This window comes from Chlorocebus sabaeus, chromosome 12 (assembly GCF_047675955.1).
Source record: "Chlorocebus sabaeus isolate Y175 chromosome 12, mChlSab1.0.hap1, whole genome shotgun sequence".
Classification (NCBI taxonomy): domain Eukaryota; kingdom Metazoa; phylum Chordata; class Mammalia; order Primates; family Cercopithecidae; genus Chlorocebus; species Chlorocebus sabaeus.
The window spans coordinates 31,303,128-31,329,721 of NC_132915.1; the positions used below are offsets into that span (position 1 = coordinate 31,303,128).

The following is a 26,594-nucleotide window of genomic DNA, read 5'->3' on the forward strand; positions in this document are numbered from 1 at the left end:
ACCTTTTTTAAAAAGCATGTCTTGCTTTCTCCTTCTCAAAATGTAACTTCAGAAAAAGTGATCTTTTATACCAATTACTTAGGAATTTTACCAAAAAGATCTTTGGCAGCTCAAGATATGTATCTGAAACGTTTTGCTAACATACAAACATTAAGCTTGTAGATGCTATGTTCTCTACAAAGGGAAAAAGCACTTTTAAAACTAATTGTACTTGTAAGTATAAGGTTAATAATCAGATCTCAAGCCCAATTATTCACAAAGTAACTACATAGTAAGTTTGACTTTTGCCTTAATGTTGACTTAAGATTCTATATTGGTATTTTGTGGGTAGAAATCTCTAGGGAGAGATGCAGTTGTTAAGACTTTAAGCTTATCTTATTTAATCGAATCTACCTTTCCTAAAAGAAAAAAGAAACAAGTGCATAATTTCCTTTTCTGTCAGAAAAGATTTATTTTCTCAATTGTGGACAAATATATTAGCAATAATAATGCCTATAGAAATATATTGATTAAACATACCTCAAAGGCTATTTTTTGGCATAGATAGTAGTAGCAGTAAAACCAAAGACTGAAATGGCAATATTTTGTCATCTCAGTACAGGACATTAACAAAAAAGTTTTTTTCTTACTAGCTATCTAATAACTATTACGAGGTTGCCTCATGAAGCCCCTCTCTAGATACTGCTATAAACAAGGCAACCTCTGTGTGCCAATTAGGAAGGTTTGGTGGATCCCATTTCTGATACCAAAGCATTGGAAGACAAGATTAAGCATCGTGAGCTAATTATAGCACATGACAGAGCAGGGTGCCCACATTTATCAACCAATGGGACTTCACCCGTCTCCCAAGCCTACCAGATTCTGGAAATGTAATGACTTCCAAAAATGTGAAGAAGCGTAGTTTAAAGGGCTTTGACCACTAATTTTAAAACAGGTTCTAAGGCTGGGCGCTGTGGCTCAAGCCTGTAATCCCAGCACTTTGGGAGGCCGAGATGGGCGGATCACGAGGTCAGGAGATCGAGACCATCCTGGCTAACATGGTGAAACCCCATCTCTATGAAAAAATACAAAAAAAAAAAAAAAAAAAAAAAAAAGTAGTCGGGCGAGGTGGCAGGTGCCTGCAGTCCCAGCTACTCGGGAGGCTGAGGCAGGAGAATGGCGTAAACCCAGGAGGCGGAGTTTGCAGTGAGCCAAGATCGCGCCACTGCACTACAGCCTAGTGACAGAGCGAGACTCCGTCTCAAAAAAATAAATAAATAAATAAAAATAAAATAGGTTCTAGAGGTCATATTTGGGTATGCATAGATATTTATTTACATTTTATCAGTTTTAGCTTTTAAGAAAACATTATATTGAATCCCGATTTCAGTACGGTAGAACCAAAGGAAGAGGGAAAAGGTAAATAACAATGATTGATGGTCCATTTCATTGTGGAAATGACACATCTAGCTAGTGTTTATACAGAACTAATGTCGATGGAAATGTAGTGGCAGATTATTTTTTTAAAATCCATCGTATTGTTTAGTTATAGATTAAAGCCAAGTGTGTGGCCCTAAGTTTATTTACAAGTGAACTGGATTATTAAAAAGAGAGAAGGTGGGGAAGTAGGCATTTTGAAGGCTCTGAAAGGAAGCCATTTTGCTTACAACTAGACCAGTTGGAACGCGGTTACCTCTGAGCTCTCTGTGGTATAATACTTTTGTAAGAGCACAAAGTTTAAAATGTAAAGAATTCAAGAGCATTCCTCCCATGAGCAGTGCCCACAAGGTATTGAAAATTTAGTATATTCATGACCAATGGACTAGTGAAACCATTTATGTCTCTTCCACATGTCCAGCTGTGGTTAGCTATTCTGTACTGATACCTTGGGTCACCGTTTTTTTTATTCCTGATTGTTCAATTCAAAGCACAACCCCTACTGAATAAAAGGAAACTTTCTTAAAGATCTTTCTTTTCCATACTCAAAGAATAAATTTCTTCCAGGGAAGCAATGAGGTGTATAGCCAAGAGGTCATATTTTTAAAATGCATTCCCAATTTGAGTTTTTCCACTATTACTTGAAAGGGGAAGCTTTGTACACACACAGACTAAGAAAAGGAAATTCTTAAAGAGTACTTTTTAAATGTGTGAATAAGTTTCAAAAGATGGGTACAGAGGAAGGGAAGAGATTTTCCTTAGTGGAATCTCTCCCTAGATATTTAGGGATGAGCTAGAACAAGTCAACCAGGATGAGAGAGGTTGAAAGGGACCCTGCAGCCATAGGGAATGACTTGGGGAAGTTGTATGTACTGTAAAGTCTGTACCATACAGAAGCCCTGACTTTCGGTGACCCTCTTATTAATGTCTCCAGCGGATGGACATGGACCGGCGGAGGGAAGATGCCCGGAACCCGAAACGCAAGCCACGCTTAATGGAGGAAGATGAGCTGCCCTCCTGGATCATTAAGGATGACGCCGAAGTAGAAAGGCTCACCTGTGAAGAAGAAGAGGAGAAAATATTTGGGAGGGGGTCTCGCCAGCGCCGTGACGTGGACTACAGTGACGCCCTCACAGAGAAGCAGTGGCTAAGGGTGAGTGTGGCTTTTCTAACCTGTTCTCACTAGCTGGAGTGTTTTTGGTGGCTTGGAGAAACTAGGGGCCTAGAGCTGGAATTTTCTGAGGAGGATAAGTTTGCAATCAAATCGAATTTTCTGAGGAGGATGAGTTCGCAATCAAAGGGAAGGAGCTTCTGAACACAGAAGATAAAGTCATTCTACTGTTGCGTGAAAAGATAGTCATTCTGCATTCCAAGGCAGTGCTTGGAAAAAATATGCAGAATTTTTTTGCTAGAGCAGAACTGGCCATTGGAAGCACAGGATTATGAGAGCTATGAGACCCACTAATGTTTTATGACCAATTGCCTGGTCATGCCTCACTCTCCAACTGAGAATCAAAATGTGGAAGGGCACCTTAGAGATCTTTTTAATTGTTCCCCCTCACTTCATGGTCTTTAATCGAGGTTTTACTTCTGCAGGGTCTGCACAGATCTTTCAGGGATAGCAGAGTTTTTGCTAATTGTGTTGTTATGGTGTAGACCCATAGTACTTTTAGAGCTGGAAGGTGCCTTTGTACTTGCTTGGTTTGATGAAGAAATTGAGGCCCAGAGAGGTGACATGGCTATGCAGGACACACAGCTGGTTAGAAAGCACAGAATCGGTGGGTGCTTATGTATCTGCATGCTTGATTTCGGCTTGACCTGATCTGTCCCTCACAAACACAGACTAGAGCCTGGGACTTGGGTCACGATGCTTGGAAATGTTATTTGGGAGTTTGGTTATGTTGTTTCCCCTTTGGAAAATGGTGATTTCTCATTTTGACTGAGGACTGAAATCTCAGAATGTTCCCTGGGCAGCACAGAAATATCAAAATGCTCTTAAGAGTCGCATGTGTGAACGCTGAGGCCCGGGTGACTGTTCCATTTGAAGGGTTAGCTCTACTTCCCATTTTTGGGAGTAGACTTAGTACCTAGAAAGGCACAGCAACCTGGGACATGCAGTCCAGACACAGCCAGTAAATGCATGCTGGAAATAGTAAGTGCAGTTGGGTAAACACCAAGCAAAACAAAAGCTTCGGGAAGTTGTTCGTTTTATCCAAAGGGAATACAGTTCCCAAGCTTTGTGAAACATGGATTTTAGGACCAGGTTTTAAGTAGGTAGGTGGGTAGAAAGGCAATGGGCAGAATTTTGAGATTATATATCGATGGTGAACAGGTCTTGTCACCGCTTGAGATGTGATTTACTCAGGATGTTGTATGATGAGAGGGATGTGACCCGAATTTTGAAAAGATGGGGGAGCCTGTGATTCTGAAAAGCACTGCTCATTACTTGTGGTTGAACAATTGTGTATAAAACATAACATTTGTGTGATTAGTTTATTGTCATATCCAGTCAAATATTCCAGTGACCTCAGAATATGATTTTATGAATTTTGTTTCACTATTGAGATTATAGTTATGTAATTAGGATTCATTCTATAATATGAAGAGTTTTTTGGTTAATATATATTTCTGAGCTTGGGGAAACTTTTATTTAAGCAATAAATTGAGTACCTGGAGTATTATTACAGCAGATGGGACAATAATGATCTGGGCCACCCTTTTTTTTTTTTTTTTAAGACAGAGTCTCTCTCTGTCACCTAGGCTATAGTGCAATGGTGCGGTCTCAGCTCACTGCAACCTCTGCTTCCCGGGTTCAAGTGATTCTCCTGCTTCAGCCTCCCCAGTGGCTGAGACTACAGGAGCACGTTACCATGGCCGGCTAATTTTTATATTTTTAGTAGAGATGGGGTTTCACTGTGTTGGTCAGGCTGGTCTCAAACTCCTGAGCTCAGGTGATCTACCTGCTCAGCCTCCCAAAGTGCTGGGATTACAGGCGTGAGCCACTGTGCCTGGCTGGGCAAAATTTTTAAAGCTAAGCTTTGATATGTTTACTCTCCAGACATTAAAAGCAAAATAACCTTGTTTATTGGGCAAGAATGTAGCTGAACTTACTTTTTAAAAATAATCATTGGGAATTGCCCTTAAGAAAAACAACATTATGAATCTCAGGAAGTTTTCCAGTTTAAGACATCTTTTTTTTTTTTTTTTTTCTCTTTTTCATTCAGTTTCTACCCCTGATGATTAACACAGTGCCTAGCATAAAGACTCAGTGAGTGTTTGTGAAAATGAAAGTACAAACTTAAGAGGAAAGGGAAAGTGACTAACTTATCAGCAGTGTTAGGAGAGCATTTCTCTTTTTAGTGCATCTAGTAGACTTCTTTTATCTACAGCACACACATTTAAATATGGAAAATTAGTTTGTTTTACAAAACTACACTGTGAAAATTGGTTTTTATAATTGTAATTCTACAATGCCTTGCAACATACTAAGTCATCCAAGAAGGACGAAACTATTCTCAAAACAGCTTTATTGTAACATATCTTTTTGTAATCTAAGCCTTTGAAAACTGCATGCCCATATTTGGTATGAAACTGGCAACTTGCTATTAACTAGGACATGCAATGGATGCAACATGCCCCATGGCCTAAACATGCAAAGTAGATGCTTCCTGTCATTGGTGTTCACCAGCAGCAATCCTATTTAATATTAGCCTGTTAAGCTTTTTTGATGATAAAATGATATTGAAGGGGTTCTCATGGGCCTGGATGTGAAGAGATGTTCTCTACTGGCTTATGATTTAACACATTGCGTGAACCCAGCCAACATGGCCTTGAAAGGGAGTTTGGCAAGGACCGTTGTGTAAGAAATGCTGTAACAGGGCTAAAATAATTCCTCCTTTTCCTGGCAATGTTTTACAAAGCCTGCTTGGCAGAGACATCGAAGATACATAGCATTGCAGAGCTGCAAGGCAGTTGAATGGAACAGCTTCCCATCCCTTGCTTAAATCACATTCTCTGCAATCTCTGTGCCAGGAGGCTGGCCATCCCTAAAAGGAAAAACTACCTTTTTTTCTGTGTAGCCCCTGCAGTTCATGGTCAGCTCTGATGAATAGTTCTTCTTCCCTTTGAATAGAATCTTCTTTCCTTGTAGCTTCTCCTTACAGGCCTTGATTCTTCTCCCTGGGGTGAACAGAACAATATTTTTTTCTGTCTTTAGCATCACAGCCCCATGGATAAAATGTTTGCAAACTCATGGTAAGTCTGGATTGAACTTTTCTACCTGCCTCTTTCTCTTGAACTTTCCTCCTCCTTCAAGGCCCAGTTCACTTACTCCCCACTGTGTGGCGCCTTCACAGATAAATATTCATTGCACTTTTCATTGTCCTCTTCACATTTCTTTGCTTGTCCTTCAGTTACAGTTTCCTAGTATTCTTGGTAGTTGCCAACCTGCCTGCTTTCCTGACTAGTTGATAAGCTGGCTCTGTATCTTGTTAGAATTTAGGACTTCTGTGTACAAATACTAAGTGCCCATCAATTGCCAAATTGAAATAGCACTGGAGTGACAGATAAGGGTATAGATAGATGTGGGTAATGTTCACTGCTGCAACAGATGGACCTCAACATGCCCTGTCTGTGGACCTATCCAGAAAAATAAATAAAAGTTGATTTGTCACTTCCATGAAAGTCCATAGTACGTGTTCTTGATTGGTGAGGACACCTGTTCTCCATAGGGTCATTCAGGGATCCAGGCTGACAGAACCTCTGCCAACTTGGTCATCTCCATCCACTTGAGCTGGAAGTGGGGAAAATAACATGAAGTAGTGAGTATGGAAGTCTAATGGGCCCTGCCTAAATGGTTATAATTCCATTGGCTAGAATTTGGTTATGTGGCCACTCCAGCTGCAAAAGAGACGGAAATGTGGTCTGGCTGTGAGCCCAGGAAAACAAAATTTTGGTGAATATTTAGCTATCCCTGCCTCAGCACACTTAGGTTAAATTTAAGTGTTATGGTCACTTTCTTTGCAAATGGTGTTATGGTTTCATTGTAAACAGGTTTTATTTTGTAATCATGGCATGCTAAAAATTCCTACAGTGTCCTTTAGAGAATCTGTTTAGTTGGTGGAATTTAAAATTTTTTCTGCATTCATAATGTTGTTTTTAATCAGGAGGATCACAATTTCAAACACAGTTCAGTTTTTTTTTTTAAAGGTATTTTATGTTGTTTTGAAATTCCTCTTTCCACTGAGGAAACTTAAACATCTTTAGTGTTAGCTGGTCTCGAGTTAGTGTCATCTTTTTGTGGTAGTCAGTTCAACATTCACTTACCCTCTGGGCTGTTTCTCTCTTCCCCTTGGGGCTCCCATCCCATCTTCCTCTCCAAGGTGACATCTGGATAAAGATGTGGTGTTTAAGCATGGCATTGGGGGCGAGCATCCTGGTTCTCCTGCTCCCCATGGGTCTCCACTGACCTCAGCATACAGCTGCTGGTCTGCTCCTGTCCTGGGAGGTCTTTACATGCAGCTGGTTTCATCTCATTGTTTTAGAGACCTTGATGACATGTGCTATTGAAATCTGGAGCCTGGCCACAGGCACTGGTTAGAAGGTGTCCTCCATTCTCACATCTCATAAGACCTCTGGCCTCTTTGGCCTCATGGTGCTCTTAGCTCTTTTGTGTTCTGTTTGGAAGTCTGCAAACCCTCCTTGACTGATTTCTCCAAACTGTGCCAGAACATGCAAGGTGCAGTGAAACTGGCCCTTTCCTCAACAGTTGCTAAGTCACCATCAGGGGTTTTCAAACCTGAAGCTTCTAGAATCTGATGGTTGGGTGGGTCCTAGAGCTTTTTAAAGAAAGCAATTCAAAAATGTTTTAAGTTTGCAAATTGTATAAAAGTATATAACTATATTTGGGATCACATAGTGAGGGGTCCTCCCAGAGCTTTGGAAGGAGCTTGTGAGTGAGAGGCCTAAAGCCCAAGCTTCATTAGCTTTCCAATAAATCCACCTTTAGCAGTTTTAGTGCCTCATTCTCTTCCTCTCCACTCAACCTCTGCCTCCAAACACCCCAGACTTGGATTCTGAAGGGGGAGTATTGCATTTCAACCCAGCTGCAATTCAGTGCTGGCACAAACTAGCCAGACTTAGCACAGACTCCATAAGTTGAAGGGCACAGTCCCCAACAAGACTTCCCTGACTTCAGACACCAGCCACACTTTGGGGGTCCTGAGGCCCCCCCACCCTTTTAACTGACTATAAATCCAGGGGCTCATGAACACTTTGGGTTTGATAATTTGCTAGACTAACTCACAGAACTCAGGAAAGTGCCATTAGCAACCGATTCAAATTCTTTATGAAGTATACAAATCAAGAGAACTAGGCCAGACACTGTGGCTCATGCCTGTAATCCCAGCACTTTGGGAGGGCGAGGCAGGTGGATCATGAGGTCGGGAGATCGAGACCATCCTGGCTAACATGGTGAAACCCCATCTCTACTAAAAGTACAAAAAATTAGCCAGGTGTGGTGGCACGTGCTTGTAATCCCAGCTACTGGGGAGGCTGAGGCAGGGGAATCGCTTGAACCCAGGAGGTGGAGGTTGCAATGAGCCGAGATGGCACCATTGCACTCCAGCCTAGGCGACAGAGCGAGACTCTATCTCGAAAAAAGAGGACTAGCCAAATCAATGGAGGCACAAGATGCAGTCTGGGAGGAAACCTGGTCTCCTCTGTCTGCTCCTCGTGGAGTCAGCGTCCATCAGTCTTCCAGCTCATCAGTGTGTTCACTAACCAGGGAGTGCTACTGGGCCTAGATGTCCAGAGTTTTCAGTGGGGTTTCATAATGTATAGGCATGATTGATTAGATCATTGACCACATGCTTGAACTCATTCCCCAGCCTCTCTGCCCTCCCTGTGAGGTCAGACTAGCTCAAAACCCCAACCCTCTAGTCATGTGGTTGGTCTTTCTGGTGACCAGTGCCCATCGGTGCCATTTAGGGGCCTATCACACAGGACAGCTCATTATTTGAACAAAGTTATTCCTGTCACTATGGAGATGTCAAACATTGTAGAAACTCCATGCTAGGAACCCAGGACAAAGACCAGACAAATTCTTTTTTTTGAGGCAGGATCTCACTCTGTTATCTAGGCCAGAGTGTAGTGGTATAATCTTGGCTCACAGCAGCCTTGACCTCCCAGGCTCTAGCAATCCTCCTACCTCAGCCTCCTGAGTATCTAGGACTATAGGTGCACGCCACCATGCCCAGCTAATTTTTGTATTTTTTGTAGAGTCGGGATTTTGCCCCATTTGCCAGGCTGATCCCGAACTCCTAAGCTCCAGTGATCTGCCTGCCTTCATCTCCCAAAGTGTTGAGATTGCAGGCATAAGCCACCACGCCTGGCCTGACAGAGTCTTTATTATGTAATAGGTAGTTAGTAGTATATTCAGTCCTGACCGTACTACTCTTCCTCTTGACTCCCATTTCCTCCATGGAAGAAGGCTTACCTCCTTGCCTTCCTGTCATGTTCTCGAGTGATTGCACCATGTGCTGTGGCTTCTGGTGCCATTCTGAGACTCCCAGTCCACCAGGTTTGCCTCTTGATTGTAAAGGTGGTGAAGGGAATTCACGACCCTATTTTGGAAGTCAAAGGTGTTGTCATTTTTGTCTTTGCATACCAACTTTATCCTAATTCTGCTCAAGGCAATGAGTAACTACTCGAACAAGGGATGGCTCTTTTAGAAAGTGTGAAAGAGAATATTAACATGGTTAACAAATATTCCATCCATTACAATTTTGTAACTTTCCCATGGTGTGTCCAAAGTGATAACAGTGCTATATTACAGATTACATATATATGTGTGTGTGTGTGTGTGTAATTGCGCATGCACAAGAAATCACCCATCTTGGTTGTGTCTTAGAAACATATATTTGCTTCTTTATATGTGAGAGCAGGCATTCCATCTACCTAAATTCTGACAAGGCCAGTGGGCCGGGGTTTTCTGGTTTAATGTCAGCCCTGTGTACACTGGCTGTGCTGTTTCTAGCACCATAAGGCAGTCATCATTATTGAGCCAGGGGCTCTGCAAAATTGGGGTGATTGCAGAGCCAAAAAGCAGGATAGAGGGTGGTGGTGGTTTCTGGAATTTGTTTTACTATTCTTCCTGTTCCTTTGCTCTTTCTGCCAACTTCAGAATCCTTCCCTTCCTTAAAACATTTAGTGATATCCATGAATTTATTTAATTGCTGCATGAGTGAGTTTTGCCCCACAGCACTTGAAGATAATTGGAATGCATTCTAGCTCATGTGCTCTAGATAATATGCAATTGCCAGCCAGCTGGAGAGTAGTATGCCTTTGTCTCACAATGTCTTAAGACTGTAATTTTAAAAAGTTTCTCCTATTTGCTGGTGTCTCTTGTTACCTTTCTTACGGCATCATATATCTACTATGGGGTCCTTTTGTCTGAATGTGTAGACACTTCTTGTGGTATACTGAATAAGCTCCTGGCGATGAGGGAAGACTCCACTTTGTTTTGTGATGTCCTGTGCAGTTGGGCCCTAATAAATGCTTTGTAAATGATGGTAATGAGACTTACGTCTTTAGATCTTTAAACGTGGCGATAGATAACAGCAAGTTTTAGAAGCCATAGAATTTCAAGAGGAGCCTTGCAGAAAGACAGAACACCCTCCTCTTCCTTGACCGGTCTGTCACCAGGTGAGAGCCTGAGCTTCCCATGGTGAACGTGCCTAAATGGGGTTCCCGTCATCATGTCTGCTGACTACTAAAATGATTTTGGGTTTTTCTTCTGCCCAAAGTCTAATAAAGTAGAAAAAACAAAATGAGGCTGGGTGCGGTGGCTCACACCTATAATCCCAGCACTTTGAGAGGTTGAGGCGGGCAGATCACCTGAGGCCAAGAGTTCAAGACCAGCCTGGCCAACATGGCGAAACCCTGTCTCTATGGAAAATGCGAAAATTAGCTGGATGTGGTTGTGGGTGCCTGTCATCCCAGCTACTCAGGAGGCTGAGGCAGGAGAATCACTTGAACCAGGAAGTGGAGGCTGCAGTGAGCCGAGATCACACCACTGCACTCCAGCCTGGCGACAGAGCAAAACTCCATCTAAAAAAAAAAAAAAAAGAAAGAAACAAAATGAGAGATTCTTAACATTTATAATATTAGGGGCTAATCAGTAAAGTAAAATGTGATACATCTCAAGAGAATTTACTTTAGTGTCTTTAAAAAACTATATAATACCAAGCTGCAAATATAGGATAAGCTCTCTGAGTTGGCCTCTCATCACGGGAAGCCAAACTGCTACACTCCACACAGGAAAAGGCAGACAAATCCATGGTGAATTAGTCACAAAGAACTGGGGAAAATATGAAGAAAGGTTAAAGAACAAGATATTTGACATTCTATGGAAAGACACAATGAGAAATAAAATATTTCCTCACATGTATGAAAAGGTGGGCTGTGGATTTTTCTCTCCCTAGAAATCTTTCAAACAAGCTAATGCCTCCTCTGGGCTGGATTAAGTATGATCCAGCCTGAAATCACAGACAGGGGCCGGAATCACTCGGCTCTATTTCAGCTGAGAGCATTAGTGATTCTCGTAGATGTACTTTTCCCCTAAAATATTTTATTTTATACTGGCAAAATTTTTTTGTGGGTGGGGGAGGATCCTTTTTCTGAAGCATAATGTGCATCATCTTTGTAATATTTGGCTGCTTTTGTTTTGTCATTTAAAATCCTTTCTTGCTTTGTCTGTAAGATGTGAGAAGCTTTGTAAACGTGGACCTTTTTTTCTTTTATCAAATGGCACTTTAGCTTTTAAAATTGGGTCATCAGATTTACTGGGGCAAAATTTTCTAGCAAGCTGCATTTCCGTTTTTATACACAAGGGAGAGCTAAGGACCTAGAAAATAGATTTGGATTTTGCCAAATTCCAGGTTCTTCAATACTTCAGGGTGGAAGTAACGAACTAATTAAGAGCGGTAACAGTTTTGAATTATTTGGAAAAATACTTGATAGTAATAAAATAATTTTAAGAACTTTGTATAATTTTTATTTTTTTCTGAAATCCAGTGACTAGATTGCTTTAACAGCCTGTTGGACTTAATATTTCTCATTTTATATAATTTGGGAGAATAAATTTAATAGGATAGTCCTCAGAGGTGCAACTGAAATACACTAAAATAAATATTAAAGATTGAGGAGCGAGAGGGAATTGTTTTGATTTTAAAACTTTGATGCTTGGAATTTCTGGTCTTGAGTTTTGTCCTTTGAAATCGGGGTTCAGCTCTGAAATCAAACTCAGTCGTCGAAAGGAACCATGGGAAACTGAATTTGGCCTACAGATACTAAGGAGCCCCAATAATTTCACATTATCTTTTAATGGAGCAAACTATTACAGAGAAATCAGAGAAATAATATTTTAGGAATTTGTACTATATTTTAGAAACAATCTTTTAGGAATATGTCCATTTGAATCAAGCTTCAGTTTTTGTTGTTTTTTGCATTTTTACTTTTATTTAAGAAACAGGGTCTCACTCTGTCACCCAGGCTCACTGCAGCCTCGAACTCCTGGGCTCAAGCAATCTTCCTGCCTCAGCCTTTTGAGTAGCTGAGACTACAGGCACGCATCGCCACACCCAGCTAAGTTTTGTATTTTTTTTTGTACAGGCAGGATGTCACTCTATTGCCTAGGCTGGTCTTGAACTCGTGCCCTTAAGTGATCCTCTTGCCTCAGCCCTGCAAAGTGTTGGGATTACAGGAATGAGCCACCACACCTGGCCAGTTTTTGTTTTGTTTTGTTTTTAATCAATAAGGCTACATGTTTCAGTCAGTGTCAGAATTAAAAAACAAAAAAAGCTACATGAAGAAAAATTTCATTAAGGGGTGCAGGTGGGAAGAGTACAGTTTAGGAAGTAGAGACAGGGCAAGGTGGCTTCATCATCACTATGCCTCAGGGTTCGGTTAAGCATCAGAAAAGTAACTGTGACTTTTGATGGCTCTCTATATGGAGAATTTAGGATAGTGATTAAGAGCACATGCCTTGAAATCTGATGAACCGAGAGATTCAGATTCCGCCTCTACCTAATTAGCTCTGTGACCTTGGGGACCTTGTGTCACCTCTCATAGCTTTGCTTTCCTCTTAGGGAAAATCATAGAACCTACTCGATAGGGTATTCTGAGGATTAAATGTGAGTAACATAGAATCCAGCATATAAGAAGGATTCAAAAATACATATTAGCTATTACGAAAAAGTTTCAAATTATTTCAAAGAAGATCTAATGGATAATAGAAAAAGAAGAAATTACGTTCTCTTTTGTGTGTTGATGACAAGGCTTGGGGTGACAAGAGAAAGGTAAAACTGGGAATCAAGAAGCTCCTTTCACTTACTCACTAATGGAATTAAAAGAGAACAATATGTTTACTTGCTGAATATGTTACAGGACCACAGGTTTATTCCTCTCAAGCACTCCAGCTTTTATACTCACTCGGCTATTAACTCTCTTTACCCTGGTTTTCTACCTAGCTATACACCAACCTATGCTCCCTCAGTTATTAACTCTCTTTACCCTGACTTTCTACCTAACTCTCTTTACCCTGACTTTCTACCTAGCTGCCTGCCAACCTATACTCACAAGGCTATTAACTGTCTTTACTCTGGTGTTCTCTGTAACCCTGCATGCCTGCAGGAAGAACACTGGGGCTAGCACTCAGGAGCCTGGAATGTGGGTTCTGGCACTGCTACCAGATAAGTATGTGATCTTGGACAGGTCTCCTGGCCTTCCTTGGTTGTTGTGGACTGATGTTTATGTCCTGCAAGATGCATATGTTGAAATCCTAACCCCCAATGTGATAGTAGGAGGTGGGCCCTTGGAAGGTTATTATATCATGACAGCCCTCATGAATGGAATTAGTGCTCTTATAAAGGGGACCCTAGAGAGCCCCCTAGCTCTTTCTACAACAGGAAGTCAGCAATCTGCAAGCTGTAAGAGGACTCTCACAGACTCCAACCATGCTCTACCCTATCCTCAGACTTCCAGCCTCCGAAACTGAGAAATGTATGTTATTTATAAGCTGCATTAGGGTTATCCACAGAAACAGAACCAATGGGGTATGTGGAGACATGTATAAGAGGAGATATATTATGGGCCTTAACTCATGCAAGAAATCCCATGAGATGCCACCTGCAAGCTGGAGACCCAGGAAATCCAATGGTATAATTCAGTCCAAATCTGAAGGCCTGAGAACCAGAGCAGGGACCACCACTGGTATCAATCCTGGATTACAAAATCCTGAGAATTAGGAGCTCCAGTGTCTGAGGGCAGGAGAAGATGGATGTCACAGCTCAAGAAAAATCACCTTTCCTTTGCCTTTTTGTTTCAGTCCAGCCCTCAATGGAGTGGATGATTCCTACCTACGTGGGTGAGGGTGAATCTTCTTTACTCAGTATGTAGATTAAAATGCTAATCTCTTCCAGAAACAACCTCACAGACACATCCCCAAATAATATTTTACCAACTATCTGGGCATCTCTTAGCCCAGTCAAGTTGACACACAACATTAACCGTCACATCAGTCACCCAGTCGATAGTATTTTGTTATAGCAGCCTGAACTAAGACATGGGTTGAGTTATATTATCTTTAATTTGCAGGTTCCCTTCCACCTATGTAACAATAACCTCTAAAATCACCTGAAGCAGCTATTGTGGAGTGCAGTGATACAATCTTGGCTCACTGCAACCACTGCCTCCTGGGTTCAAGCAGTTAATCCTACTTTAGCCTCCCAAGTAGCTGGGATTAAAGGTGTGTGCCACCATGCCTGGCTAATTTTTTTGTATTTTTAGTAGAGATGGGGTTTCACCATGTTGGTCAGCCTGGTGTTGAACTCCTGACCTCAGGTGATCTGCCTGCCTTGGCATCCCAAAGTGCTGGGATTGCAGGTGTGAGCCACCACGCCCAGCAACTTTTACTTTTTTTTTTTTTTTTTTTTGAGATGGAGTCTCTCTCTGTCTCCCAGGCTGGAGTGCAATGGCATAATCTTGGCTCATTGCAACCTCTGCCACTCGGGTTCAAGCGATCCTTCTGCCTCAGTCTCCCAAGTAGCTGGGACTATAGGTGAGTGCCACCACGCCCAGCTAATTTTTGTATTTTTAGTAGAGATGGGGTTTCGCCATATTGGCCAGGCTAGTCTCAAACTCCTGACCTTGTGATCCACCCACCTCAGCCTCCCAGAGTACGGGATTACAAGCATGAGCCACTGCACCTGGCAACTTTTACTTTTTACTGTGGTTTTTAATAATAATTATCCCCTGCTTTTAAGATACAGTTTCAATCTGTTGCCCCGGGTGGAGTGCAGTGGCACGATCTCAGCTCACTGCAACCTCCGCTTCTCAGGTTCAAGCAGTTCTTGCGCCTCAGCCTCCTGAGTAGCTGGGATTATGGGCATGTGCCACCACCCCTGGCTAATTTTTGTATTATTAGTAGAGATGGGGTTTTGCCATTTTGGTCAATCTGGTCTCAAACTCCTGACCTCAAGTGATATGCCCACCTCTGCCTCCCAAAGTGCTGGGATTACAGGCATGAACCACTGTGCCTGGCCTGTTGTCTACTTTCTTATCAGTGAGTCCATTTATGGAGACTGTTTAAAAGCAAGTTCAGTTCAACATCCATTTGTCGAACATTGATTAGGTTGAGCAACACACTGTGCTTGGCCTGGGGAAAGCAGTATTGTTTGGATTCCTTACAGCATGGCAGGCCCACCTTATTAGTGCAATTAGGAGCCAGGTTTGAGAGAGACTGTTATTAGAGGTAATATTGCACAGTTAGCCACCTTGAAGAGCTTGTTAAGAACAGGTCTCCAAGTAGACACAGATGGAAATTAATACAGATTAAAATAAACCATGAGATGCTCTGACTTGTAGGGTTTTAAACTGTTCAGGAAATCAGTTTAAACAACACATATTTTACTTAATGCTAGACTGTTAGTGTCGTTTCTCTACATGTTATTTGCAATTTTCCCTTCCACCATCCTCAAACACCCAGAGGAGGAAAGGGCCACTGTCTCTGGCCAAACAGTCTGGCCTCCAGACACGGCAAGCAACCGGGTTTATCTTCCTGGCTACTGCTAGGAGACTCAAACCTTCTTAATAACACCTCCAGTGTTCGTGTGGTTTCTACCAACCCTACTTGGCCCAAAATGAAAAATATATACAGCACGGCCCATTCATTCACCTTTGAGAAAAGAAGGATTCAGGGTTTTAGATGCCAAAGTAATAAGCATCTGGAGTGTGTAACATTTGCAGATTTTTGGCATTTTGGAGGATAGCTTTCTTCTTTGTTCACAACAGTTCAGGTGGCTACCCAGAGAGGTCAGTGGGAACTTACCAAAAATCAGCCCTGATGACCACTCCTGCATTGGGTTCTCCAGTGGCCTTCCATTGTGAGTGTAATTAAATCCAAACACTTGAACGTGGTCTGTAAGGCCACAATCACCAGGCCTCTGCCTGGCACCGGATTCCCGCCTCCTTGCCTTCATCTCTGGGTGGCTGCTCCACTGAATTCTCCTTCTAGTCCTTGGCACTTCTAGAAGTCTTTCTCCCAGGTCTTCATATGACTGTCTCCTCCTTGTCCCAATGATCTCCTTCCAGAGAGACCCTTCCTGGCCAACCTAGCTGAAATAGATAGCCCCTGGCAGCAAGTCACATAACCTATGTTAACTTGCTTCATGGCATTTTCCACTATCTAAAAGCTATGTCACCACTGTTCCTCTCCACTGGTATTAAGCTCCAAGAAAGCCAGGGCCTTTGCCTGTCTTCTTCACTGCTATGTCCTGGTACCTGCAACAGGACTTTACTCATGGTAAGCACTCTTTAAATAGGTGTGAATAAGTGAATATGCTAGGTAGAAATGAGGGCTAGGAGAGATTCGGTTGCAACCCCATATCCTTCTGGCAAAGTCAATAGAATCATGTTTTTGTAATTAAGATGAGTCAAGGTAGAAATTGTCATTCTCTCCTGTTAGATTCCAGTGATCTGTATCTTCTTGTAAAGATTTCTTAAAATAATTCTAAAGGCACACATTTTTGATATAACAGTGCTTTCAAGCTTTAAGAATTTGAGACTTCCATTCTAATTTCAGAACATATTAATGAAGATTTAAATATGCATTAAAAAGTACAAGCATTGCTTCAACCCAGCTATTTCTCAGAAATTCTCATTGATTTTATAACATCTGTCTTCTAGCTTGAACCTTCTAATTTCTTCAGCAAAAAAACAGATTAATACATCTAACTTAAAATTAAGACAAAAAGAATTAATTGGATTTTCAGTTTTGTGTGTTTTCCATATTTAAAATGTGATGCCACATGCCTTTTAGATAGATGGCTTCCCTTCTTATTTTCTGTTAAAGAATGAATTGTCAGAATCATGGAAAATTGTAGATGACCCTTCCTTGAGGCAAAACTTGATTCTTATTCTGTCACTCCTATTTCAATACTATTGAAATATAGTATTTAAGGTCACTATGCTCATAGGAAAGCATATTCCTAACATACTATGCTGTTTTGAAAAATATCTTTCCCTTGGACCTTTGTAGAACCTTTTTCCAAAGATTATTTTAAATATCATCCTCAAAAGTTGAGCTTTATCAAGACTGCCTGTGATCTATTCTTTTCCACAGATGCCTCTGATAACTTATGAAAGATGGGCTCCTGGATAAATCACTTTACCTCCCAGAGCTTCAGTTTCCATCTCTACATTGGAGTCATGAAATGGGAAAAGGGGTGGGGAAGAGAGCACCATCTCTCTTGCCCTGTCATTCTCCAGCTTTGCCTTTGGCGGCCCTCGAAAGAACAATGTGGGTTTGCCCTGGTTTGGCTCCAGCTCTGAGAACTCAGCTCTTAGGAACTGAAACTCAGAGGGGTGTGGGTGGGAGATTTTTCTCCCTGTCCTTAGACGGAGTTTCTTTCAAAAATCCAGGCCTGACAACAAAGGGTTCCCTAGCATATCTGTAGCTTAGTAACTGGTCAAATGTGTAGAGCTTTTGGGCACTCACCTGTAGCATCTGAAGAGTTGAGATGATTCTTGTGTGCTGGCAGGATGTGATGGACAGGACACCAGTGTGGTGGAGTCAGTAAAAGGAGCACCTACCTGCCACAGGGGGCTCCTGTAATCACCCGACAGGTTCTTCCTTCTGGCTGCACAGACAAAGCCAGTCCACTGAGACCGTGGCATTAAATAAAGAGTTTAATTGATGTGAGGCCAGTCACACCATCTGGGAGATGGAGTTATTACTCAAATCAATCTCCCCTGAGACTGTAGGTTTGGGTTTTTCAAGGATTGTTTCATGGGCAGGGGGGTTAGAGAATGGGGAATGCTGATTAATTGGGGATGCCATCACAGAAGTGTGGAAAATGGTCCTCATGTGCTAAGTTAGCCTTTGGGTTGGGGAGCCGTAAGACTGGTCGAGTCACCAACACTGGTGTGATATTTTGAAGTCCAGTAGACTAGAGTGACAACATTCCAGGAAGATCACTAAAATGAACATTTGTTCTGCAAGATAATGAATAAGTCCAGCATAGGGGTTACTGGTATATATATATTTTTTGCTGCCATTTTATCTGATGATTGACTGTTTTGTTCTGTTTTTCTACATTTTTATAATCACTACCCCCAATATAATCACTACTCCTGGTGGAGTCAGCTGGTCATCAGAAATGCAGAAGTCTGAAAAGACATCTCAAGACACCAATCTTAGGTTCTATGATAGTAATATTGTCTACAGGAGTAACTGGGGAAGTCACAAATCTTGTGACATCAGGGAATATACCTGGTTATTGTTTAATTCCACCTACATACATCTTAGCAGAATTCAGGCCCCTCTCATAGTCCTAACCTGTGGACTTTCATTAGTTTTACAAAGCTGGTTTAGCTTTGGGAAGGGATATTATCATCCTGGCATGAAGGTTAAACTACAAACTAAACTTCTCCCAAAGTTAACTTGACCTATACCCGGGAATGACTAAGGACAGCTTGGCGGGCGGAAGCAAGGTGGAGTCAACTATGTCAGATTTCTCTTACTGTCGTAATTTGCAAAGGCGGTTTTGCTACTTTCCTTACAAGTTAGTTGGGGACTTCAGCAATTCTGCGTAGACCAAGACCAAGAGTTTTCTTGTACTCTCATTAGGAAGTCACCTACTCTGGTCCCATTTTAAATCCCCTGCATACTACCTAGCAGAATATATAACAGATGCAAATTGGATCCATTTTGTTCATTGAAATATATCAACTTTTCTCCAGATTTTCAAGACCATCTTCATTTGCATTTAATTTTAAAATGTCAGTACACTGATGTCATGGTATATCATTTGAAGGCACAGGGAAGGATATTGTGAAGTCCAGCAGACTACTGTGTCAGTATTCCAGGGAGATCACCAAAACGAACATTTGTTCTCAAAGAGAATTAATAAGCCCAGCATAGGGGTTCACTGGTATATATTTTTATTTGCCATCATTTTATCTGATGATTGACTGTTCTATCTTTCTGCATTTTTATAATCACAACCCCCAAACACCTGAAGCTTGGGGTTTTTGTGTAAAGTGTAAAGTAGAATTTATTTGGAGACACTTCCCTGTCATAAAAGCATAATGAAAAATACAGAGGAGTGAAGAAAGAAACCAGAATCACCTATAATCTCATTGACCTTCATGTATCCCGGGTTGGAGAAGGAGCCAAGAAAAATCATGGACAGAGGTTATTTTGGTGCCATTACCTTCAAAATTATTTTTAACCTGTTGTGAGGCTCAGCTCTTTTGTAGTAGCTTCAGTAAGTCCTAACCCATGATGCACACCGAGCCCCTGCCTGTTAGTGGTAATGTGCATGTCTTTCCATTTGGTCTTGAGGACACCTTGCTGTACTGGGCACTTGGTCCCAGAGAACTTTTTTTTTAAAGGACCATTAAGGGATACATGGAGACCTGCCTTCTCACACTGGCGCAGTGATTTTTGCTTCCTCTCTGAACAGGCCTTTGGTATTTCACAGGCTGAACCCTTCTCTTTTAAAGTGACCTGTCACCTCTCATGTAGTCAGTGCTTTTTTACTGCCACCAAGTTGGCAAGCGTCATGCCATTCTCCTCCCCCGGAGAGAGAATTCCTAATCCAAATTTATTCCCATAGGATTTTCAGGACTTTTCCTGAGCCAAATTAGACCCTTTCTCTCAGTATATCTACTATCTCCTCCTTTCCCTGTATTGGCCAGTGCTAGACTGGAAGCTATGAATATACAGCACCTTTTAATCCCCTGAAAGACTTGGAGTATTATTTCTCCCATTCCACAGGTGAGGAACTAAGCCTCACAGGTAGGGAGTGTGGTTTTTGGATTTAGCATTTAGTTCATGACAGGTGTATTTGTTTAGTGAATGTTGAATGTAGAGTTTTATCTTCTTTCATATATTGAAGATACACATCTATGCAAGTCTGTGCATAATGTCATGGCACAATGTAATGGCACCAATGGCCTCCTATAAATTTTATTTAGTAGCCTGTAGAATTGAACGTCTTCAAGCCGTTTAACTCTCAAAGCTAAAATAAGAAGATTGTATAATTACTAGTTAAAATAAAGCAGTTTAAAGAGGTGGGGCTGGAGTAGGGTGAACTGAGAGCAAAGGTCTTCATTTTGCTCCATTTCTCTGGCCTAGTTTTATTCACCCTGTAGTTGTGTGGCCCTCCCTTGCGCAGTAACCATCCAAGCCGTCCATACAAGTCTGTGCATAGATGTGCATCTTCAATATGTAAAAACACTATGGGACTATGGGAGTTTGGTGAAAGTTAATCACATTTTGGTTTACAGCCCCTTTGCCCACTGAGCTGACCTCCTGGCTTGTGAATTCTGGCCTCTTCTTGAAAAGGTGCAGGAGCGTGTCAGATCAGCAACAGGTGGTCTAGCTGGCCCTGGGAGGACTTATGCAGAATTGAAGACAGCCTTCTAGGGGGAGGTGCTGAGACCTGCCCGTGGAGGCTGTTAACCTGGCTGCTCCTACAGTAGGGGTCCCCTTAGTGGACTTCCTTCTGCCAAGCAGTTAGGACCTACAGGTTAGTTTCCCTTCCCTTGGTTGTCTCTGTTTCTCGAGAAGGTAGGGACCGTATCTCTATCAGTCAAGTTGCAGATACTGCTCCACCTTTGAGATAATGTGTGTTGGTCTTCATTGCTCCTCGTCTCAGGGGTGACATTGGACAATCTTTTTTACTTCGTCAAAAGACAAAATAACATCAAATTTAAAGTTTTTAATTGGCTTTTGCCGTTGTAGAATCAGACAACCTCAAGCAAAGGAGGTTGGCTTAATAGGGTAGAGGAAAGCAGAAATAGAACAAAAAGCATATTGGTTGTTTCAAAGTTAATTTTCCTTTTAAAGGTTAAAGCAGAGACTTCCTTAGGCTTGCTCAAACTGGCCTGTTTGGGGATTTGGTATTCTCTCTCTCTCCTGATTTCTCAGGTCAGATAAACAGCTTGGTTTTAGTGGTATGTAACTTCAGCAACGGTGATTCCATTTGGGCTTGGCCTGTTGAGTCTAGAGCAGGAGCTCAGTCCAAACCAGTGGCGTCCTATAAATTTTATTTAATTTAATAGCCTGTAGAGTTGAACGTCTTCAAGCCGTTTAACTCTCAAAGCCAAAAGAAGAAGATTGTATAGTTACCAGTTAAAATAAAGGCAGTTTAAAGAGGTGGGGCTGGAGTAGGGCGAACTGAGAACAAAGGTCTTCATTTTGCTCCATTTCTCTGGCCTATTTTTATTCACCGTGTACTTGTGTGGCCCTCCCTTGAGCAGTAACCATCCAAGCCAGTTGTTAGACCGTGCTTCCCTAGCATGCCCTGTCATCCTGAGAAGGCAGAGGGGTAAACAATAAAGACTTAATTGTATCTCACCAACATTTTTGGGTCCCATTGGTGAGTAAGGCATCAATTTAAGTGCCTTTGGAAGCAATTTTGATTAAAATGATTTTTTTTTTTTTTTAACAGTTCTTAAATAGATTTTGGGATGATAGGAGATTGGGACATATTTAAAAAAAAAAAAAAAACAAGCAGAATTAAACAACCTGAATAAAAGTACCTGTAATGTATTGTGCTCGTACAGGGGAAGGAGGGAATGCGGTAGGACGTTATAAAAGAAATGGTATTTTAGCCTGTTCTTAAAAGATGAGGATGCTTTAGGACAGGGGGAATCAGGAGAGTTCCAAGCCAAGGGAAGCATACGAAGGCTTGGAAATACGTGACCCCTGCTTACTGTGACCGTGTGTTTGGAGCAGAGTTTTTACAGGAATAGACGTGGGGAGGAAAAGTCAGGCTAGGGCCGGACCCTGGAGGCTATGCATGACCAAAGAATCTGGGCTTTATTCTATTTCATAGAAAGAGTTCAAAGCCTGAGCATATTTGAAATGAGAGAATGAATGATGTGTCCTTCTGTTTAAGCAGAGAGAAGATACCATTTGTATTGAAAAAATTTAATTGAAAAGGCCAAAGAGAGGGCAGGGAAAACCCACAAGGGAGGCCATTTAAATGTGACCTGTGAGAGAGGAGACCCGTCTGAGAGCAGGGAGACCAGGGGGAAATGATTGCTTCTGAACTATTTCAGAGGTAAACTATGTGATGACAAAATAGGACTGCAGGGATGTGATAAGGGAAACTGATCATTTTAAAGATTTCCAGCAGAGATAATTGGGAAATGATGCTACCTTTAGATGAGACAGGATCCAGAAAGAGAAATATTTGCTTGGTTGAAGGAAAAGTGATAAACTTGATTTGTGATGTTTGGTAGGACTGTGGAATTCCCAATTGGTGACTCCAAAAAGAAGCACAGGTTAGAGAGAGAATTTTTGAAGCCGTATGCATTGAGGGGGTAGCGGCCAAGGGAGAACTTCCCCCTTTCCCCTCTGAAGGTTCGTTGAGAATCATCTGACAAAGGCAGGTTAATAGGAGAAAAGACATACAAAATGTTAACAGGCATAGCACGGGGAACTCACAGGAGGATGATTACCCAATAACCTAGTGCAATATAGAATCGTACATACCTTTCTCATAGGGGCGTGGGGAGATGGGGGGGGGGTGTAGGCAGTTCTTTTGAGGGGGCAGTCAATCAGAGGAAATGAATGGACGGAAATCAGCTTGGAAATGATTTTTTTTTTTTTTGAAATATGAGCCCAAGAGTCAGGTATTATCTTGTGAAGGAGTCTTTTCAGATGTGGCTGCATTCCTCAGTCTTCTTTTCTGAGAAAATTAAATTTCAGGGAGGAGAGGAAGGCAGTCATGTTTCTGTTGGTGACCCCTGTGTACTGTGACTGTGAAACTTTCTTGGCCAGAGGAGGAAATTCCAGAGCAAGTCCCTGCTTGTGTCCTGCGCTGGGTTGGGGTGGGACAAGAACAGGTTAGAGGGACCTTGATTCTGAGGCAGCTTCTAAGGCCTCTAAGCATATCAAGGCACCAATCTTTGGGGTATCACTTTCTGAGTCCCAACAAGGTCATATTTGAAGCCATAGAGGCAGGTAGGATCCCCGTGGCAGTTTTTACACCCAGGAGGAGTGCTTAGATTCCTCTCAGGTACCTCCCATCAGTAGTTAGGGGCTGCTCAGAAAGCACTCACCATATTGAGGACTGGCGTCTATGATCCAGGCTGCTCAGCAGGAGTCCACAAAAGAGCTCCCTCTCTAGGAACAGTAAAGTTAACAGCTTTCCTGAATTATGCCTTTTGTCCCCCTCCGGGGGGCAGTAGTGAAGTTCTCTAGCAGTGAGGCCTCCGGGGATCATTAAGAGACTCACCTATTGCTGATCACAACTCATCTCACCTGTTGCTGCTGAGGCCCTCCAGACTTAGTGGTGCCTGGTGTGTACTCAGAAAGGGTAATTGCCCACATTTGGCTGCGTATTCACAATCTGTGAATGAAAAAGACAAAAGTTGGGAAATCTACATTTAAGAAGAGAAAAATGTGGTTAGTAAAGGTAGGGAAACCCTCTGGGCACGGTGACTCACACCTGTAATCCCAGCATTTTGGGAGGCCTAGGTGGGCAGATCACTTGAGGTCAGGAGTTTGAAAACAGCCTGGCCAACATGGTGAAACCCGTCTCTACTAATAATACAAAAATTAGCCGGGCATAGTGGTGCATGTCTGTAGTCTCTCTCAACTACTTGGGAGGCTGAGGCAAGAGAATCATCCAAACTCAGGAGGCAGAGGTTGCAGTGAGCCGAGACTGTGACACTGCACTCCAGCTTGGGTGACAGAGTGAAGACTCTGTCTCAAAAAAAGGAAACCAAGCACTATAGGAAGGAGAGATAATTTTAAGTAAGAAGCAATGGAGGAGAAAGTAAATAAAATAGAGTTTAGACAAGACTAAGATGTGGGAATTAGAAAGCTTTTGGCAACTTTTTTTAAAGTATTAATGTCCTTCTGGGTGCTAAAGAATTTTATTGTGTGGTCAGGCGGTAGAATCATCAGTAAAGGTGACCCTTGAAGCTTGACAATAAAGGGGAAGTGAGGAATGGCTGATGTAGGGAAGATGCAGAGAGTTTGATGCTAGAGTTTATCCTTTAGTACTTGAAGATTGACATTAAAATATCTAGAACAAATACATTTGGATTTCGTGTTTCATAAATGGGTATATACCTAAGAGCAGTTTTCCCAGGGAACCCTATCTAATAGTTGAATTTGTACTCAACAGTTTTTACAGTATGTAGTTTCCCTCCCTCATTATTGTGCTATGTACTCTAGGGGAATTGAGAAGAATGAAGGTATTGTTTCTGTAAGAAGAAAAAGTCAAAATGATCTGGCACACCTGGAAGGGTGGTAGAATGGGAGTTGATCAGTGAACATGCATACAGTGTGCATAGGTACAGGGGTTTGGGAAGGACACCCCAGGTGAGAAGTAAGAGTAATCACATAAGTGGGAATAAATATGGCATGCTACAGTGTGGCATGGGGTTTGTGTTCCTATTATTTGCAGAATGTTCGCATAGCTGGTGTCTTAGTCTGGGGTGCAATACCAAAATACCATAGACTGGTTTATAGGCAGAAATTTATTTCTCACAGTTCTAGAGGCTGGGAAGTCCAAGATCAAGCCCCAGCAGATTCCATGTCTGGTGATTCTGCTTCCTGGTTCATAGACAGTGTTGTCTTGCTGTGTCTTCACGTGGTAGAAGGGACATGGGAGCTCTCTGGGATCTTTTTAAATAAGGGCACTAATCCCTATCATGACCTAATCACCTCCCAAAGGCCCCACCTCCTAATACCATCACCTTGTGGGCTAGGATTTCAACACAGGAATTCTAGGGGAACACACTCATTTAGTCCATAGCAATAAGAAATATGGGAAATCAGAACGGGTAGGATCAAAATCATAGGTTTATCTAGATTCTGTTACTGGATCCCACTACTTACTCAGCCTTTGGATCGGGGGTTTCCTCAGTATTGTGGCTTTGTGGTCAACAGAAAGATGTTGCTGAAAGGGGGTCCTGATCCAGACCCTAAGAGAGGGTTCTTGGATATCGCACAAGAAAGAATTTGAGGAAAATCCATACAGTAAAGTGAAAGCAAGTTTATTAGGAAAGTAAAGGAACAAAGAATGGCTACTCCATAGGCAGAGCAGCTTCGAGGGCTGCTGCTTGCCCATTTTTGTGGTTATTTTTTGATGATATGCTAAATAAAGTGTGGATTTTTCATGCCTCCCCTTTTTAGACCACATAGAGTAACTTCCTGATGTTGCCAAGGCATTTGTAAATGTCATGGCATTGGCGGGAGTGTAGCAGTGAGGGCCACCAGAGGTCACTCTCATCACCATCTTGGTTTTGGTGGGTTTTGGCCAGCTTCTTTACTGCAACCTGTTTTATCAGCAAGGTCTTTATCACCTGTATCTTGTGCTGACCTCCCATCTCATCCTGTGACTGAGAATGCCTTAACTGTCTGAGAAGGAAGGCAGCCCAGTAGGTTTCAGCTTTATTTTACCTATCCCCTATTCAAGATGGAGTTACTCTGGTTCAAACACCTCTGACAGTTCCATACAGGCAGGCTTGGAATTGATATACTGAGGATAATTTAGGAAACTGAGTTGTGCAGTAGTCTCATGACAGAAGTGTTTAAGATCCGAGCAGTAGGGTACAGCTCGTAACTAGAAAAAAGTACAGAATCGAGCTATTAAGTATTATTACAGGGAAAACATGGACTGAGTGACCAAATAAAAGAAAAAAAAAAAAAGACCAAGCAAGGTACTATGACCTTCTTTATGACCCCCATTCCAAAAAGATGGAAGAGCAGATGCCTTCTTAAATAATCAGAACCAGTGGTGCATTGGTCAATGAAAACATTAATTAAGGTGAGAAAATAATATGTCACTTATATGTTGATATAATTTTTAATTAAAAGCATATGTGTTTGCCACATCTTTCATTGTAAGGCTGAGGTTGCCTCTTTGAGTAAACTGACTAGAACACATAAATGACACATAATCTTTCTCACAGAAATAACACCTATAATGTTTCACTTAGGATTTCCAGTTTTGGTGTTCTTAGAGAGAACCTTTTTTTTTTTTTTTTTTTTTTTTTAAAGAAACAGGGCCTCTGCTGGGCGCAGTGGCTCATGCCTGTAATCCCAGCACTTTGGGAGGCCAAGGCAGGAGTATCAGCTGAGGTAGGGAGTTCGAGACCAGCCTGACCAACATGGCAAAACTCGGTCTCCCCTAAAAATATAAAACTTAGCTGGGCATGGTGGCAGGCACTTGTAATCCCAGCTACTCGGGAGGCTGAGGCAGGGAAAATTGCTTGAACCCGGGAGGCAGAGGTTGCAATGAGCCGAGATCACACCATTGCACTCTAGGCTGGGCGACAGAGCCAGACTCCGTCTCAAAAAGAAAAAAAAAGTAGGGCCTCACCCGGGCTGTAGTGCAGTGGCATGATCACAGCTCACTACAGCCTCCCTCAAACTCCTGGTGTCAAGTGATTCTCGCACCTCAGCCTCCCAAAGTGCTGGGATTACAGGTGTGAGCCACTATACCCAGCCGTGAATGAGAATCCTAATATTAACAAAGCATGCTGTGAGTGTACACTTGCCTCCAAGTTATAACAGTCTAGCCCTCACCAAATACAACAGCATTTTTGTTGCTGCTGCTGTTTTTAAAGAAACTCACCCTTTTGGAGTCTTG

At 42.1% G+C, this 26,594-nt stretch overlaps 1 protein-coding gene across 11 annotated transcripts in view; it reads left to right on the top strand.

The window, feature by feature from the left end:
- Positions 1-26,594, top strand: part of SMARCA2 (SWI/SNF related BAF chromatin remodeling complex subunit ATPase 2) — a 182,050-nt gene that overhangs the window by 109,281 nt on the left and 46,175 nt on the right. For all 11 annotated transcript variants that reach the window (XM_037998454.2, XM_007969380.3, XM_037998457.2 and 8 more), the window contains exon 27: positions 2,351-2,569. In XM_037998454.2, the coding sequence (XP_037854382.1) occupies positions 2,351-2,569 (219 nt within the window). The remainder of the gene's footprint in view (positions 1-2,350; positions 2,570-26,594) is intronic.